The sequence below is a fragment of the Anas acuta genome, chromosome 1 (genome assembly GCF_963932015.1).
Source record: "Anas acuta chromosome 1, bAnaAcu1.1, whole genome shotgun sequence".
NCBI classification, from domain to species: domain Eukaryota; kingdom Metazoa; phylum Chordata; class Aves; order Anseriformes; family Anatidae; genus Anas; species Anas acuta.
Window position 1 is genome coordinate 120,733,574 of NC_088979.1, and position 18,640 is coordinate 120,752,213.

Consider the following 18,640-nt stretch of genomic DNA (forward strand, 5'->3'; position numbering starts at 1 on the left):
CTATTTGCTACCAGAAATGTAACTCTCCAAAAGTACCTGTTGTGTTTTGGGGAGTTCTACTAGCCCTGGGCTTTTTATGCTGTCACTTTGAAGTAAATGTATGATAGGGTATCCAAGTCCTCTGGCGTTGCTGTTCACACAGTTGCTTTTATAAGGTGTATTCTTGGGGGACGATGTATTAAGAAAAAAGGCATTATTTTGACAGCAGGCAGCGTAGTGCTATATTCTTTTTGCTTTTCTAAATTCTTAGTTCAGAATAGTCATTTTTTGCTCCATAAATGAGAGTTAGAAGATCGCCTTGATGATTTACTGCAGAATGAATTAGTGACCTGTTCCTTTCATCTCCATAGAGAAGTCAGCCAGTCAGGGTTACAAAAGAAATATGAAAAATCAGAATTTGAGAATGAATAAAAGTGTACTAGAGTATAGAAATTAAAGGAAGACAGAAAAACTTTAGGCGTATTATCTGAAATACTAAATATATTTTATACTGCATTGTGCCAGACCAGTAATTTGACGTGGCAGTCAAAGATATAGCTCTGATACTACTTTTATCTTTTACAGGTTTGTGTGCAGCTTGGTTTACTATGGTCTTACCCTTAATGTAGGTGACTTAGGTGGAAGCATTTATGCCAATTTAGCCCTTTCAGGGTTGATAGAAATCCCAGCATACCCGATCTGTATTTACTTGATTAACCAAAAATGGTAAGTACGAAATTCTATTGATGTGTTTTGTTTTGTTTTCTCACAGATAAGTTTCCTGCATATTGTCTCCCCTGTTCTATATCCATAGTATGGGGCTTCATGCTTCAATTTTAGTATTTCAGTGTATACTCCTAAGAAATCTTTTTTTTTCTTTAACTTGAAAGTGCCACTGATAGATCTTTACATCTAGTAACAGTTTAATAACAGTTTAACTTTTTCTCAGCAGCTCGTTTTATTGTTAACAAGTTGTCTAAATTTGATTCAAAGATGAGGCTGATCTGTCAAACGTAGCTGTGCTGACTCTGTGCTAACACAAGATGGCATTCTTCTCACCTTTGTCTTGTAATTCCCATTCTCACTGTTAGGTCAAAGTTGTACCTAAGCTCAGCTGAAACTGTTGTGTGGTGCCATGTAATAGCTGCTCTGTGTGTGGATCTGTGAGCAAAGCTGTTGAGTCTGATACCTAGCCTTTTCCTGATTCATAGTACTCTAGAGAATGTCTTTCATTTTTTGTGGAATTCACCTGCCAGTCTCCTTTCTGCGTGTCTCTTGAGCAGCTTTACATATGTACACACAGTGGGAATGAAATAAAAATCCTAGATTGTCAGCCGCTGCATGAGACTTTCTCAGTGCTCATCTTAGTGAGAGCAGCAGCAATTTGTTTAAAAACAGTGAGAGAGGAACTGTTTGTGGGAGATGGCATTCAGCATTTCTGGCTGCAAGTGAAAAGACAACATGAATTTAGAGGACTCACTGGTTATATCCCTTTTTGGACATCAGGTTTGGTCGAAAGCGAACGCTGAGTGCATTTCTGTTCCTGGGAGGATTGGCTTGTCTTATTGTCATGTTTCTTCCTAAAAAGAAAGGTAAATGTTTCCTTTTTTTTCCTGGAGTACTTTATAAGGAGTTGTAAAACTCCTCATCCTGCAGCCTAAGAATTTGTTTGTTGTCAGAGCATTAGGCTTATACCACATGTGAGTCTGCAGTTTTAAATCCAGAGAAGCTAACTCACAGAATAAGCAGCAGCCTTCCTAAGATGTTAAGAAATTCTTGTTGAAAAGGTGTGGATTTGAACTTGTTTTTGGATTCAGACTTACGCTTTTAATCACATCAGTCATTCCTGTTCAGTGTTTCTGAATGATGTTTCTTGGAATATCTTCATTAGCTATGAATCTGTCAGTGTAAACAGTACCCATGCAACTTGGATGACTCCAAGTAAAAGACCAATGTCAAAAGATTCCAAAAAGTGAATTAAGGGATGAGTTCACATCTTTTCCTCGCTGCTCTGTAATGTTTGAGAAGGGTGTGATTGTGGTTCTAGTCATGTGGCTACGTAACATATAGTTCAGAGAGTATTCTGAAAATCTTTTGAAGCAAGAGTTCTTAAATTCAATGTATTTTTTTCTAAAGACACTAATGTTCATTTCTTGGTTTTCATATGTTTTTTGAAATGGTAGAAACACCATAGTACGGTGAACAGCTTTTCTTTGAAAGTGAGGTACATAAATTAATCTCAGCTTGTAATATTTGTACATATGTAACAGTCACAATGAGTGAAAATGTTTCTAATATGTGAAACTAGCATGATTTTAAAAGATTAAACACACATACTCTTGTTGTCCACATAAATAACTAGCTGTAGATGGCAGTGAATATAATAGGTAAAACATTTCTAGAGAATTGTGCAACTCAAGTTCCCAGAAATATTCCAGATACTAGAGCCAAGATATTAGAGATACCCTTGTTAGGCTGGTGCCAATCATTGAGTAGTTTCTGCATTTCAATCCAAGCTCCCTTTAGAATTTGTGTAAAGAAAGATTTTTTAAGAGGATAGAACTGCTGGATTTTGAGAAATCACCTGTGCGCTGAATTGCTAGTCAGACAGGAACAAAATGTCTAAGAAGCTTAGCAGTTTCTTAGTTTGCCAGAAGCAAGCACCACTCTCCTTACTAAGCACAATTTGTTCAAGGCAGTAACAGCTTATTCTATAGCCTTCCTTGTTAGCCATTTAATGTCTTCTGATGTACCAGGTATAAGCTCATAATCATTAGGCACTCTGACAAAGCTCTGAGCTGGATGGGATATTTGGTATGGTTCTGTGTGGCATCTTCCTGTCTCTTGTTTTTTCTTCCGAAGTAATCTTCTGAAGTAATAATATTAGAAAGTATGTTATCATAGTGTGATATGTAACTATGACTGAATAGGGTACTAGTTACATTAAGTGGCCGGTGTCTTTTTTTTTTTTTTTTTAGCATCTGTCATTTTTTTCCTTCAACTTGCCAAAAGATCTATTATAGTAGTTTAGTAATGGTAGACCAGAAAATGTGTGGGATTTTTTGTTGTTTCTTTTTTGTTTTGTTTCAGCTTTTGTTATGTCTATAGGATTTTTATCCTGCATTTCTAAAATTTGACATTCTAATAGGGTCTTCATGCAGGATTTTAACTCTACAGAGACGTCTCTGATTATAACACTGAGGACAAGGAAACAACAAAATCCTCTCAGTTTTTTTTTTCTGGTCTTGAGCAATAGTTCACTACCACAGTCTCTGGGACTGTTCTGTCATTTAATCCATTTTTCTCCTGTTGGCTCTTATTTGATAAAATGGAAATAATGTTGGGCTAGTAACAAGTCTACAATTCATTTAAAATGTGGTTTTTGAGTTGCTTTTTCATGGTGTGTTTTATGGAGAGTTTTTCCTCTTTGTACAAATTTAATTGCACAGATAAAGAAAATAAATCCGTAGACACAGAATATAAATTTTGTTGGATGACTTCTGCCACTGCTGCCTAAAAGAAGGCTCCTTGGATTCTCTTGAGTTTTGAGAGTTCTCCTGAAGGTACAAATCACCTCCAACAAATACTGGTCTTTAATAGAAAAACGCTTGCCTGCCATAGCAGATTTGTCAATAGATTGTTTTGCTCCATACTGTTATGTGATTGAAGTGATTACTGAGATGTGATCTTTGTAATGCTTTGGAACACTGAATTACTTTTTCTTTTTCAGATACTGGAGTGTTTGCAGTGGTGAACAGTCGTTCTCTTTCTTTGCTGGGAAAATTGACAATCAGTGCTGCATTTAATATTGTCTATATCTACACGTCAGAACTTTATCCCACAGTGATCAGGTAATGCAAGTTAATTTTAAGGCCTTCATTTTTCTGGTTCTTATATCAGGATCACCTTTTACTTGCCTTGCTTTTTTCTATCAAGTGTCCCTTTTCATTTGAGATGTTCACTTAACATACAGTGTTTATCTGTAGAGTCTTGTATACTAAAACTCTTCCCTTATCCTCTCCTCACCTCTGTCTCCCTCAAATCTGTAGTATTCTCTTCAGCATAACCATATTCTCTGTAACAGTAAAAATAACCCTCTTGGATGCTTGGTATGCTCACAGCCCTCTCTCCACTTGTGAGGATAACAGTACAATTGTTTATCATTCTTTTTAATGAGTGATATCTGTAGGTTTCTCACTGCTTTATAAACCAGGCATCTCTTAAATGTTCATGCTTGGTTAACCTGTCAATAAGCTTTATAAAAGTAACTTGATGATTCAGAGGAAGAAGTGCCCTGTGCTTGTGGTGACCAAGTAGAAAAAAGCACCTATTATATGGGATTGAAACCAGTCCTACGGTGTTTTTCGTGTGAGTGGGCAGATCAGCTGATTTGGATAGAGGAATTCAGCCAAAGTTTCAGGCAGAGATGAGATGTGTTGACTGAAATCACGCTTTGTCTCTTTACATGTGGACATATGTTAGAAATCTGAATTTGCAGGGTATTTGTGCTTCTCTCCGGTCGTATGTTTTGACGTTTTAATTCCTGTCTTCAGATGTTTTCAGTTGCATTTCACTTTTTGTTGCCAGTTAATGAGGTCAGGGTCATGACTGAGGCTTCTGGCTGATTAAGTCCTTTCTTGCACTTGCAACTTCTAACCCTTCTAAAGTCCTAGCTCATCCTATACAAATGTCACTGATTAATGATTTTTGCTTTTTTCTTAGGAATGTTGGAATGGGTGCCTGCTCCATGTTTTCCCGTGTTGGTGGAATCATTGCTCCTTTTGTCCCTTCATTGGTTTGTCTGAACTTCTCACTGTTTTAAATATTTTTGTTCTGTGGCTCTGATGCATCAGAAGCTTGCAGAAGTGGGAATATTTGGGGTAAATTATATAAGCTAACATCTGTAAATTGTATGTCTTGGCAGTGTCATGGTAGACTAAAGACATTAGGATGTAATCTGTAATTAGAAAATCCCAGTATTTAGTTCAGAAGATATTTTAGTCCTATAAGAATTTTGGGACTTACAGTGGACCTCAGCAATATTGTCATTTGAAAGTAACAAATTGATGATTCCTATTTTAAACAATAAACATAGAACAACAAACAGAAAAGGTGGTTAAAAGAATAACTGCATCAAGATATCAAGATCAAAGGGTAAATGAGCACATTGGACCTTTTGTTCTGTAGAATGACATAGGGCAGGTGAGAGTGCAGCATCTCTGGGGTACAAAAGGCAAAGACAAGGCAGGTGCAAGACTCCCAGGCAAAGCTAATGTACTGCTTTTATGTAGCAGTCAGGGCATCAGTTTTGTTTTATCTAGTGGAGGTTTGTCACTGAAGAAGAAAAATCTTGGATCATCATGTTTTGAAGGCGTCCAATGATAGTCAAAATAGGTGTGTTTAAAGAAGAAATTGACATTGATATGAGGAATAAATTAAGTTCTTATTTAAACTTTCTTCAATTATTTTAATGCATTTTTCAGTAGCTTTTGTCTGGGGATGAGTGTTCTAAAACAGCTATATTGTGATTTGAGGGTTACAGATAAAAGAAACTTGGAAAACCTTTTTTTTCCTGAGAGGCTTAATGTAGCCCTAGAACAGCCTGCTCAAGGGGTGGAATCTCCATCTCTGGTGTTTTTCAATACTTGGTCAACCATAGCTTTGTGTAGCCTGGTGTAGTGTTGGCTGTAGCCCTGCTTTGAATTGGTGGTTAGGCTAGATGTTATCCAGAGATCTCTTCTAACCAACACATCTTTGATTGTGTGTTACAAAGTGGTGTTGCCTTTGTTTAAAAAGTGTGCTTTATGGATAAGAATTGAGTATGGATTCAGCAGGCATTCCTTTTATAGTCCATCTCAAAATCTGTGTGGCTCTGATAGTTTTGTCTGGGATAAAGTTAAATTTCTCTGTAGAATCATAGAGCAGTTTGGGTTGGAAGGGGCTTTAAAGATCAGGTAATTATGAACACCACCCCCCTCCGTCATGGGCAGGGACACTTTCCACTCAAGTAGGTTGCTCAAAGCTTCATCCAATGCTGCCTGCAGTGTCCCTCCCCAGCTTTCCTGTAGGCCCCCTTTAGGTACTGGAAGGCCACTATAAAGTCTCCCCAGAGCCTTCTCTTCTCCAGGCTGAATAACCCCAACTCCCTCAGCCTGCCTTCATAAGAGAGGTGCTTCAGCCCTTTGATCGCCCTTGATGGCCCTCCTCTGGACTTGCTCTAATAGGTCTGTGTCTTTCTTGTGCTAGAGGCCCCAGAGCTGAACGTAGTACTCCAGATGGGGTCTCACAAGAACTGAGTAGAGGAGGAAAATCACCTCCCTTGACCTGCTGGCCACACCTCTTGCTGGTGCTCAGTCACCCTCATAGTACGAGTGTTTCCCTATGCTCAGATGGAACCTTCTGGGTTTCTGTTTGTGCCCACTGATGCTTGCCCCATCACTGGGCACCACTGGAAGGAGGCTGGCTCCATTCTCTTTGCATCCTCCCTGAAGATATTTATATACATTAATAAGATCCCCTCTAAGCCTTCTCTAGGCTAAACAGACCATGCCTTCTCAGCTATTCCTCATATGTGAAATGCTTCAGTACATTTAGCACATTTGTGGCCCTCTGCTGGGCTCTTTCTAGTATGTCCTCATCTCTTACACTGGAGAGCTCAGAACTGGACACAGGAGTCCAGGTGTGGCCTCACTAGTGCTGAGTTAGAGGGAAAGGAACATCTCCCTCAATCCAGGATACCACTAGCCTTCTTTGCAGCACAGGCACAGTGTTGGCTCATGTTCAGCTTAGTTGAGTTGAATATGAACTCAAGGTTTCAAAGTTAAGAATTCATTACATTCCTGAAAACTTTAATTTCATCATTGCTGCCACATGAAATGGTTGTAAAGGTTGACTGTTTAAATATGCAGTATGAGCTACATTAACCTCTACTTAACTCTCTCTCTCTTTCTGCTCTTGTTTACAGAAATCTGTACAGTGGTCTCTGCCTTACATTGTATTTGGAGCAACTGGTCTTTTGTCTGGGCTCCTAAGTTTATTGTTGCCGGAGACATTAAACAGCCCTTTGCTAGAAACGATTTCAGACCTGCAGGTGTGCTCGTACTGGAGGCTGGGGGATGAAGCCATGTCATTGCAAGCCCTAGATGGCTCACAGGTATATTCTTTTTTTTTTTTTCCTTGTATTTATCTGTCATATTTATTTCAGTTGTCAGTTTAAATATGCTGCTCTAAATACACTAGGAAAGTGATTCTTGGCCTGTGGAGTATAGATCCCAAGCAGATACAGGAGATGGTTTACTAACTTTACCATCACATCTGAAATGTTCCGTGGGAATGCAGGGTGAAACATAGCTGGGTTACTTTATCCCTTCAAGCCCAGAAGCTTACAGTTGTTTCCTTTGGGATAAAGGCCTTGGTGATATCTGTGCCTCTGTAATCTAAGGTGGATTCCTGCAGCATGCCTTTGTATGAAGCTGGCCATTGAAGGTTTTGAGACATCCATTTGTCATGGGCTCTTCTCAAAGGCAGCATGCTGTACTTCTGTTCTGACCTGCACTGGCTGTGCTACAGTGTCAGTTGTTGGGTCTGCCCAAGAGAGGGTTTAAAAGGGTTAAAGATAGAGTAATTTGAGATCTCTCTCGCTGTTGAGTCTGGGAAATGAGATTAGCCGAATATGTTGGAACTGCAAAACTCCCAGGTATAAGCATAAAGAAATACTTTATCAATACTTTATTTTAATACTTTATTTTAAACTATAAAACTATTTTTAAAACTATTGAAATATTTTAAATACTTTATTAATATTTTATTTAAAACGTTTTTCAGTGAAGTCTCCTTGACTGTGTGTTTGTCACTTCACTTTAAAATTAAGAAGTGTCTAGGAGTTTGACAAAATTAAGATGGATATATTTTTCCTGTCCTCTAGAGGTTTTTTACTTTGTTCTTCTGTGAATGGTGTGGGATTAGAGAAGTAGCTAGAAATTAGTAAGTGGCTGTTTACATGTGGGTATTATCTTCATGTCTAAATCCTGGTCTCAAAAATTCTGATCTCAGAATTCAAAGTATCAGTGGATGAGTAAAAACTGAAGTGGTCAGACTTGAAGGGCAGCTCTTTTCATATCAAAATGTTGCTTGTCCTGTTAGGTTGATACAAGACAGGATCTGTATAAAGCTTTTACTTTCAGGTACTTAATTTTTAGTAAAGCAGTCTGAGATTTGCAGATTTAGATTCTATATAAATATAGATTTATTTTCACAGAAATTAGGAGGCAGAGTAAAACTAACTGCTATAATCAGAACAGTTCCTTCCTTTGACAGGCTTCAACACGTTACCTTATTTACCAAATTCAGCTTTAATAATTCTTGAAAGGACAGCAGTTTAGTATCAAAAGCCCCCTTGAAGAAAGCTTGAAAGAGGTAGACCTGTAACCATTAATTTGATACTTGACACACACATTATATAAACATCTTTAACCATACTGGGTAACTTGTTATGGCTTCATATTCTTGCTGCCAACACAAATCCGTCATATACCTTTACATCAAGTTTATACCAGCTATTATTTTGGTAATTACATTATTATTACATCTTAACATTGCAGAGGGCTTACTAACAAAAAGCAATTCTAGCAAAGAATGCAGTTATTTTAACTCAGAGGAGAGAAAAATCAAGCTTTTCCTTTTTAACCAAGTAAGGTCAGTATCACCCTTAGGTGTGTAACCAGTTATGCATCTATCTATCAATGTGCACCCAACTTGCAGTAATACTGTAAGTATTGGAGTAATACCTGTGCATTCACTCCAGTATTTTTTTTGCATTCACTCCAGTATTGGAGTAATACCTGGAGTAATATTGTAACTTCAGTAAAGTTGTATCTGGAATGTCTGTGGCACATTAAGGATTTATTTTAAAGCTACAACAAAGAAAGCGCTGATAAAATGGAAAGCTGTTAAACATTAACCCTATTTGACAAGGCCATGGAGAGGTCTTATGAAGCCGCTGTAAGAAAGCTGTAGAATTTATTTGGCATACCCTGAATTTCCCCTGTGGAATCCATTGTCCTTTTGTACCGCTTTCAGGATAACATGCATTCTGGTTGCCTGAAATGGATGTTTTGTCCCTGTTAACATACATGAATGTGATATTCAAGTTGGACAGCATCCAGTGATAATCTGACTCTCCTCAAATAATTTTAGAAATTCAGAGAAAAGCGTAACATGATTCCCTTTATATCTTCTGACAGTTCCTAGAGCTCAAACTGTTTGAAATTCTTTTGCAGTTAACGCACATTGCTGTAGCAAATCTCCACTGAAGACAGATCTAAAGATACAGATTTTGCTTGTGTGGTTCTGTCAGTCAGGAATATGATTTCCATTTTTCTATTTTTCACCTTCCCTCTCACCCTTCTTTGCATATGATTAGGCAGACAGAAGTCTTAAAATGGATGTAAGCATACTGGAAAAAATCCTAAATACTCATTTAAGCTAAAAGGAATTCATACTGGCAATGGACTCTCTTTAACTTGGATAGTCCACATTGTTTTCATGGAAAAATTAAATTTCTGACCAAATAAAAATCAATTAGCTATAATAGTTGACTTCAGTTTGGATATATGGTGTAAATTATGTTTCTGGAAGGATTCTGGCTGGAGTAACTAAGACTGTATCAAAGAGTTTAGTTTCTGCACATGCTAACTGGTAATGTTTTGTTTGTTTTTGTTTTTTTTTTTTTTCCCTTTTCCATAACACCTTTGATTAGAACTAGAAGGGGATCTTTTTAAATTAAACTTGCTAAATAAAATGCATATACTACACATGAAGTAGTACTTGATTAGGTAAGTTTCTCTATCCTCAATTAATCATTTTGTTCTGAGCCTTTGACTCCAGTAGCTCACCAGAGAGTATGGACCTTAGACTTAAATTAAGAAAGCCTTCCTAGACACTTTCTCTCCTGCCTGTACTGTCTCTAGTGTACTGATGTTGGCTCCATCAGTAGAGTCAAGGAAAGTCCATCCAGTTGGGTTCTTTCCAAGAGATTTTGCAAAACCAAGAGCACAAACAAATCTTAATTCATAAAGTTTTAATAGTGGTTTGCCCTGCCTTTTCTTTTTCTCTATCAGCATTCCAGCATGTGGATAATGGTTCATGCTCTAATATTTTGAGATTGATTTGATGGCTTCTACGTTAACCAATTACTTCATTTTTCTTTCTAGTCTGGAGACAAGGACAATTCTGCAGGAAGTGGAAGTGAAGATGAGGAGTTTTATGATGCTGATGAAGAGACCCATATGATCAAGTAATGAAAAGAAGGAACACTGACCTGTTTTCATACCTTTTCTTACTTGTCCAGTCAGTCCAGCTCTAAGACGAGAGTACTGGGGACCATCTGTCAGGGAATGTAACTGGGCAAATGCCTTTGTCTTTCCTGACTAGGAGAAGAGCTTGGAGCTTGAGTAATGTTCAGATTAATTACACCACTGATACTCTTCATACGAGACAGCCATTCAAATTCTTGTAGGCCAGAATAAGAATGCACAGTTTACATTTGAAGCCAGGTGAGAGAGCAAGGGAAGGTTGATGCACTTCTGAAGCCTAGGAAATTATCCATCATTTGGGCAGATCATCAGCATACACATTTTCTTTTCAAGGTGCTTGGTTTTGAGTCAGCATATATTGATAAATTTGAAAATGTCCACTGTTTTGCTGTGGTAGAGTGAAAGGGGTCACACTGTGCTGTGTGCTACCCCAGTGGGAGCAAACTCTAGAAATTTTATGTTAAAATGGGTTCCACATATTGAGTTGTGGAGAGGCAACTGTGAACATACGGTGTCTCTTTCTGTACACGAACACCTGTACAGAGTTACAGGGTGCAGCTGGTTAGTCATGATCTGTGTGCGAACTTTGTGATGATGGAAGGCTGGAAGAAGGGACTTCTGGAAAGAGCAGCCACAAAGTCTGCAGACATAGAGGATGTTGCTGGTTTCTCTCACCTTTTAATCCACCAAACATTTTCTTGGGCTGTCTTATGCATAAATTTGCCACATGTTCCTCACATCTTAAAACTGCTGTTCCATAGCTTTGCCTACTTTAACTTTGTCCTCACTTTGCCATAAATACTGAAGCTCAGCAACTTCTCTGCCTGTTCAGTGAAGTAAATCTGCTGAAGGATATAATTTCATGAATGGGACACAGCTGAGGTGTTTATCACATACTGTGTAAGGTGTGTGTTAGAATATGTAGCTCATTTATGTGGACCGATTTGTGTTTTTATTTCTGGAGGAAACTCAACTCTGAAGTGATAAGAGAAACTGTGGGCTGCTATTACATTTTGTAGGATTATTGCCAGGAAGCTGCTAGAATCTACTTATTTTTTTCATGTTTGATAAAGTTTTGAAACTCTAAACCAGCGTTTACTTGATTACTTGACCTTGCTGAGGAAGACAACTTCATTCTCCTGTTTACACTGAGCTTCTTCGTTAGAAGGATATGGAATCTTGAAATATGAACAAAGGAAATGTTGTGACTACAACAGCGAGGCCTTAGGAAGATTCAGCTTTCTTGATTACACTATCATCTTCATTCTCTAACCTGTGGCTTGCTATTTATTAAGATTGGTTTCCTTAAACTATTTAATAGCTTTTATACTTGGAGTTCCTAGTGAAGTGCCTGCTGCACAGTGACTGCAAGTAAGTTGCCAGCCTTGCTAGCCATTTCTGTGAGAGCTGGATTTAAAAAAATAAATAAATAGAGAGAGAAAAGCTGTCTGCTGAACTTATGCCAGTTAAACTGGAAAATTCATTTACTCTGAAAGGAAGTGAAACTAAACAGTATCTGAAGTTTACAGCTAGCTGCTTGAACTTTGTTCATTGGGAACTGTGGTACTGAGCAAAGGCCAACTATGCTACAGATTCAAGCATGCACTACTCCCAGTTGATCAGAACTTGGTCCAGGCATTGCCTGTGAGCAAAGCAGGGAACTTTACTCCCAGTGCACAAGGTGTCAGTATTGTGATTTTTGCCTGTTAGGAGCTTTATTTGAAGAATTCCAGTTTACAGTCGTCACTTTTTCTTCCAGATTGTTGCATATTTGTTGTAGATGTAGGAGGGCACCCTTAAACCTAGTTGGATATTCTTTCTGTCCTATTTGGCTGTTCTGTATGCAAGAAAATTGCTCAAAATAAGGTACTTGGAAATTCTTGGAGTGTTTAAATGTGTTCACAGATAATTTTGCATTCATGTTTTTGAAGTATGGACAGCTGGAAAAAGTAACTGGTTTTGGTGTTTGATTTCTAAAGACATAAAACTTATTTAGTTAAAGGCAAATGGTGGTAAGCCTGTCAGTATCACCTTGCTGTCAAGATTCAACTTTTTTGTTTGTTTGGGGGTGAGGGGTGATATTGATACTTATTGTCCCTCCTTGGATAGTTGATAGAGTTAAGTTCCTTGAGAAGCAGACAGGAACTGTTAGCCTTCCTCCCTCCATAGTTTTAGTGTCACCAGCTACTGGAGATCCTGGTCATGCCATAGGACACCTCAATGTAGCTTTCATTAGAACAGTAGGGTGTAACTGTTCAGGTGGAGAGATCATTGCAGGACCTGAGCTGGATTTTATGACAGTCTTCAATTTATAATCAAACTTACCTCTCTACTCATGCACTTTTATATCCTAAATACAGAGGTAAAATTGCCAAAACAAGAGTGAAGAAAATATCTTCATTTTTTCATTAAAGTTGCACTTTTTTAAACTTCAGATCTGTCCCATGTTTGCACCTATGGAATTTTAAAAGGTAGCTTTTTTTTTTTTTTTTGTCAGTTGTAGGGGTTTTCTGTTGTTGTATCTTCTGGACCAATCAATTCAGCAGTTTTATAGGGAAGAATCACTCCTGGAGATCAGCTATGTAGCACCAGATTTGCTATGATCACTTGCTACCCTCCTTTGTGTCCTCAAGTACAAATCAGTTAGACGCATATAATTTTTCAGAGCTTTATTTTACAAAACTGGCCTTCTGATACAGGAATCTGTAGGATCACTTTTTGTCTTCCCAGAGAGTGTTATTGAGATACTCGTGCTATACGTAGCTTTCGCTGGGGAGAGATGCTGTGCAGTGTTTTGTAGCCCGTGTGGTCAGCATTTTTCTGTACACAGGTGGAACGTGATTGCTAAGCAGAAGTTCTTTAATCAGACAGTGCTTGCTGTTACAGGTTTCACAACTATGTTACTTACAAGCCCAAGTCAGAAGGTCAGGGCGCTTGTGACGTTATATTTAAATGGTTATGTATATATTGGTGATTATATTTATATATATATATTTAAAGTTTGTATTTAAGCAGTCTGCATAGGCCCATTTAAAAATCTGTGTTTGGGCAGTAAGCTTGCCCTGTGGAGCTACTGGAGAACTGATGCAGCACTAGTTACATATGTTTATGATGTATAGTAATGCTAAGAGTCTGAAACAATATTTTTGCTGTAGTTGAGTGAAGCGTGACAATCTTGTTTCACACTTGTTAGAGTAGCCTTGTATATTAAGTATTCTGCCTCGTTAATAGTTTTTTGTGATGTGCAAGCACTAGGATACTGACCTCCAAGATGGTAATTCCTTCCTTGGATTCCTTAGGTTTTGCAGTTGTTTTTGTTTTTGTTTGTTTTGTTTGTTTTGTTTTGTTTTTTCAGCCAACTGACTTAGATTGTGCTAGAGATGAGAGAGGTGCTGATTAGTTACATCTAAGCGTGTCTCACCTGAGACAGAATTGGAATTCTGTTGTCTGAGGAGCTCACAGGTGAAACCTGAATACAGCTAGGAGTGAAGGGGAGTGACAAGTCATGTGGGGCAGCATAGAGGAGAATTTATCAGAGGGAGTTGAAAGAATAGAGGATTCAACAGAAATGCTTTAGGGCAAGGGTAAGAAGTATGGGATACTAGCTGTTAAAATACTCTTCTTGCTGTTTGTGTTGACTTGAAGCTCTTTTCAGAGCTTGCATTGGTTCCAGGATGTCCTGTTAGGGACACTGGTTTCATCACTTCCATCTAATGTCAACTTTGTTTAGCGTGGCTGCTTTAATGATTAAAACACTACTTGCGATCAAAGTCATGTGTGGCACGTTTCAGTTTTCTTTTAGACTCAGCTTTTGTATTTGATGGTTTATGATTAAAATTACTCAAATTTGTAAAGTCCTCTGATGGAGAATATTGTATAACTGGGCATCACTTAAGACACTAGCTTCACTTTAGAAAGACAGGAAAATTAGGAGCATTTGATCCAGACTTGTCACCAAACTTCTTGTGAAGTGATACTTCTAAAAGGATTTTACTACCTGACTATTTTTGTTGCCTGGAAAAAAATAGAACAAGAAAGTGGTTTGATGCTTTTTTTTTATTTTTTTTAATAAAAAAATAAAAAATAGGTCCCCTGCAAACAAGCCTAGTACTCACCTTTTAAGGACTGGAAGTTGCTCATAAACTGGGATTTGGAGATAAACCCAAATTCAGAAGGTCTGTGTTAAAGGAGGGCTACAGGTGACTCGAAAGAGATATAATTAACATGGGGCAGGTTGTAGCTAGTTGCCACCTTCTGTTACAGCCCAGTTTGTAGGGGTTGTAGCCACATGCTGATCTGCTCCCAGTGCAGATCATGACATACTCTGCGACAGGGTTTCCAGGCTGCATGGCTGTACTGAGGTTAGTGGAATATCCCTTACAATACTGTGGGGAAAAACAGTTTATCTGTATGTTTTCCAGCACATTTCATCTAAGCATGTCAAAACATTATGCAAGAGATATTTTTTTGTACTGAAGAAGAAGGGAAAATGAGGAACAAAGTCTTTTCCTGGAGCATGCTAATGGAAATGTTGAGCTAAAACTCATGAACAAGAGTTTTCTGCATAATCTCCAAATGTAGTTTTGGTCAGTATCTTGTTTCAGCTGAAGGGTGGTGTGCTAATTATGCTTTTTCCTCCACTCTTAAAGCTTTAATCATGCTCTTTGAAACACATCTGAATCTAGGCATCTGTGCATGCAAGTTGTGAGCCTGGCAGTAAATATGTCAGAAAAGCCTATGAGCAGTACTGTCATTTGAACGTAGAAGTCAGTCTGTCCTGACACTCAGTGCCTGTGTCAGAAATGTCTATATTTAGCTGTTTACCAAACAGGAGATGAGCATAGCTGTATTTTGAGTCTCATTGTTTGTATCTTGCTATGGGATGTATCATGTGGAGGAAAGACCAACGTAAGGAAACCTCCAAGTGCAGAATGGAGGGTGAATTAATTTCTACAGATTGTTTTCATGCCATGTATTTATAATGCCTTGTGCAGTTTGTGGTAACCTTGAGATTATCCTGGTGCTACAGTTATTTAAGTCTAATAGAGCTGTATAAAATTTTCATCCTGGCAGTCTGCATTTACTGAACTTTCTCATCTTTTTTGGTACTACTGGCTTCTTTTGTCATCTTGAAGAAAGCTCTTGCCTAATAGGTAGTGGATTTTTTCTGCTTTAGTTTATTGCAAATGCCTGTTTTATAAAAAGCTTTTTAATTTCCTCAATCAACTTGATATGGGGACTATGTTTAAAGTAACATCATAGAATTGGATGATGTAAGTGCCAAAGACAGCTTTTGCTGGAAAGCAGTGGTCCAAAACTAGTTCTAGCTTTGTTTATGTGGAATTATTCCATACAACTGGCTAAAACTGGTATTTACAAGCATCTCCAGAGGTTTAGGGACAGAGTTACCTTTGTTTGCTTGTCTTCTGTTGTTCAGTTCACTTAAGGAGCTTATTTCTTGGGGAAAAAGAAGTATAGGGTTTGTAGAACATGCAGAACCTACACCATGTGGCCATTAGAGAACTCCGCAGAGCCTGTTTGCTCCTGAGTTGCACATGCCAAAGCTCATTCTCAAAGACTGATAAAACCTGGTCAAAACTGCACATTGAATTTGAGTTCATTAATCAGCCTTACAAATTAGCATTGCTAATAATGACTTGTCTGGAACTTCACAGAATGTAGCAGATTTTTATAAAAACCACAGTTTGAAGCCTTGCTAAGTATAACGTCTAGAGCTTTAACTCCCTGTTTCAACTACAAAATTTGATGCCTATCATGGCCGATTGTTTGCCAGCAAATAGGCAAGTCGGTAAAAGCTTGTGTAGCAGGAGGTGGCTGCCATCAAAAGTGGTTTGAAAGAAGTCATTTGTGGTCCCCGCTGCATGTGCAGAATGAAGTGGGACCAGGAGGTGTCAGGGTCCTCTCATTGTTCCGTAAGCTTATGTTTAAATAACTATTTGTTCATCCACATTTACAAAAGGTTTGTAGAGGGAGGAGGTCTTTCGCATACAAGTTGGTGCCTACCACCACACCTGAGGTGCTTACATTATACCTGCTTCAACAGGCAAAAAGTATGGCATTACGAAAATCTTTGATGTCAATACTGAAGCAGTTTTATTTCCTTAAGGATGGCCTGGTAGAAGCATCTGGTGCATCTGTGTTCAAATAAAACGTTTTAAAATGATGGAAATTTGATTGGGAGGCAGGCATTTCTGATAGCAGTTTGCAGGAAAAATGTGTTGCAAACTGATTAAAAGTGTTATTATGTAGAGCAGATGACTGAGTGAGTTGTAATAAAAGTATTTATCCTGGTTGCTGTGGCTTCTAGTGTGCCTCTAAATGACTGGTTTTGAATACTAGCTGCTCCTCACTCCCCAAAGTAATACAGATTTTCTTTTTTTCTTGTTAAAAATTTGAATGTCACATAGAAACCAAAAGTGTATTTTTCATATGAATGCGTCTATTGCACTACCTTTCCTTCTTGTATCTGGTTATTTTGTTTTTTAAACTACCTCCTTATATTGATTTTTTTTTTAGTCAATTTCTTATTTATTTGATTTTTAGGAAACTATGAAATTTCCATTTTTTTTTTACTTATGTAATAATCCATGGTTTAAACAGAGGGAAGATTTGTAGGTTTTAAAGTTATTCTTAAAGATAAATTTAAAAAGCCGTTAACTTATAAATTTGAAGGAGATGAAAAATTATACCCTTAGATTATGGGTTCACTTGTGTGTACTGTTTGCTTTTTGGAAGGCCAGAAAGCCCTTAATCTTACACTAAACTCAGTTGAGGAGATTTTCTTGCCTGCAACAAGTTTTGAGTTGGGGATTTTTAATCAATTTAATTTACTGCCAATTAAGGTGTTTTTAATTGCTGTTCTGGGGGGTGTCTCCAATCCTTTGGCTATTACTCTCGGGCCCTTCAGCAAGGCAGCAGGTGGCCCAGGAGATGAGCACGTTGGGCTTGCTGTTTTTTCATTGCTCCTTGTTTCTTACCCAGATGCTCTGGTGTGGGTTTCCTCACTGGCTGCAGTCTCTTTGAGTTTTCTCTCAGCCCTTGATCAGGCTACATTTTGCTTTGGCATTTCTCCTGCTCAGCAGTCTCTCCTCTCCCCTCCTCCTGCACTGACATGGTCCTCTCTTTTTCTCCTCCTCCTTCTATAACACTCTCTTGGCATTTACTGCCCTTTTTAAATACGCTTTTGCAGATGTGCCAGACTCTGACTGGCCACAGTGTTGGGGTGCAGTGGGTCAGTGCCCCCTGTCCCTAGGAGGTAAAGGGCACAAACTGAAGGCAGGAGGATCTGTGAGCACAGAGAAACACTTTTTTACTGTGAGGATGACTGGCACAGGTTACCCAGGGAGGTTGTGGAGTCCTTGGCAATGTTCGGAAGCCATCTGGGATAAGGTCTGGGCAATCTGCTCTCAGTGACCCTGCTTCAGCAGGGAGGTGGGACAAGATAATCCCCAGAGGTCCCTTCCAACCTCAGCCATGGTGTGATTGCCGTGCTGCCTGTTGCTTGGACCAGCACAAGACAGTCCCTGACCTCCTCCCACAGAGGACACCCTGCCACCCCCTCCAAAACCCTGACAGATATGTCTAATGCATTACAGTACAAGGTTTTCTTGTGAATCGAGGCCTTGCGGGGCTGACAGTTTCTGTGAGCAGAACTTGGTACTGTATTCCCCTTGTGTTACTGTTGTCTTAGGTCAAGTAAATTAAATTCCTGAGGATAAAATCAGACACTTATTGCCAAGTTCTGTGTCTGGTGACATGTTTGTATCCTCAGTGATTTCAGAAGACAGATCTTAGGTCTCCATTTAACCAGAGGAGCAGCCAAAGGGGTAAACTTCTTTATTTCTGCTCAAGCCTTCATCATCATGAAATCAAATCTTTCTATAGTCTCTATCTTGTAGGCCTCGTAAACTTTCCTTATTCCACAGTTCAGCTTGAACCAACAGTAAAAAAAAAAAAAAAAAAAGTCATGGTCAGCTCAGAGCTGAGTAAGGGGAAAGTGGGAATACAGGGATTTGATTTTTGTTTGCAGTAGTGAGATAAGTTGTATATAGCTGGTGCGTGTATTTTTATATATTTAATTTGTATGAGGTGAATACTGAGTGTTATTAGCCTTCCGACATTGAAATGAGGACTGAGAAATTTCAAGGTACTTTAACTGTATTAGTGTGCTGTTTTTAATTCAGAGTTGTACTGATGAAAAATCTGTGTGTTAAGAGTACATGGTCTGAGAAGTCACAACTGAAAACAAAGGCTTTTCTACAACAGACCTTTTATGGTGGTATATTCATGTATTCTGTGAACAGCTGTTGGGTCCATCTCTTTTTAAG

General features: G+C 38.5%; 2 protein-coding genes across 5 annotated transcripts in view; both read left to right on the forward strand.

The window, feature by feature from the left end:
- Positions 1–15,990, forward strand: part of SLC22A15 (solute carrier family 22 member 15) — a 36,126-nt gene extending 20,136 nt beyond the window's left edge. The window contains exons 7-12 of one of the 2 annotated variants that reach the window (XM_068698004.1): positions 565–705; positions 1,486–1,571; positions 3,710–3,830; positions 4,702–4,774; positions 6,944–7,132; positions 10,191–15,990. In XM_068698004.1, coding sequence (XP_068554105.1) covers positions 565–705; positions 1,486–1,571; positions 3,710–3,830; positions 4,702–4,774; positions 6,944–7,132; positions 10,191–10,277 — 697 coding nt within the window. In that variant the 3' untranslated portion in view covers positions 10,278–15,990. Of the gene's footprint in view, positions 1–564; positions 706–1,485; positions 1,572–3,709; positions 3,831–4,701; positions 4,860–6,943; positions 7,133–10,190 lie in introns of those variants that run through there. The other variant, XR_011101345.1, reaches the window with a different exon arrangement.
- MAB21L3 (mab-21 like 3) overlaps positions 14,529–18,640 on the forward strand; it is a 31,497-nt gene continuing 27,385 nt past the window's right edge. For all 3 annotated transcript variants that reach the window (XM_068698019.1, XM_068698035.1, XM_068698028.1), the window contains exon 1: positions 14,529–14,653. The gene's annotated coding sequence lies outside the window, so the exon portion shown is untranslated. The remainder of the gene's footprint in view (positions 14,654–18,640) is intronic.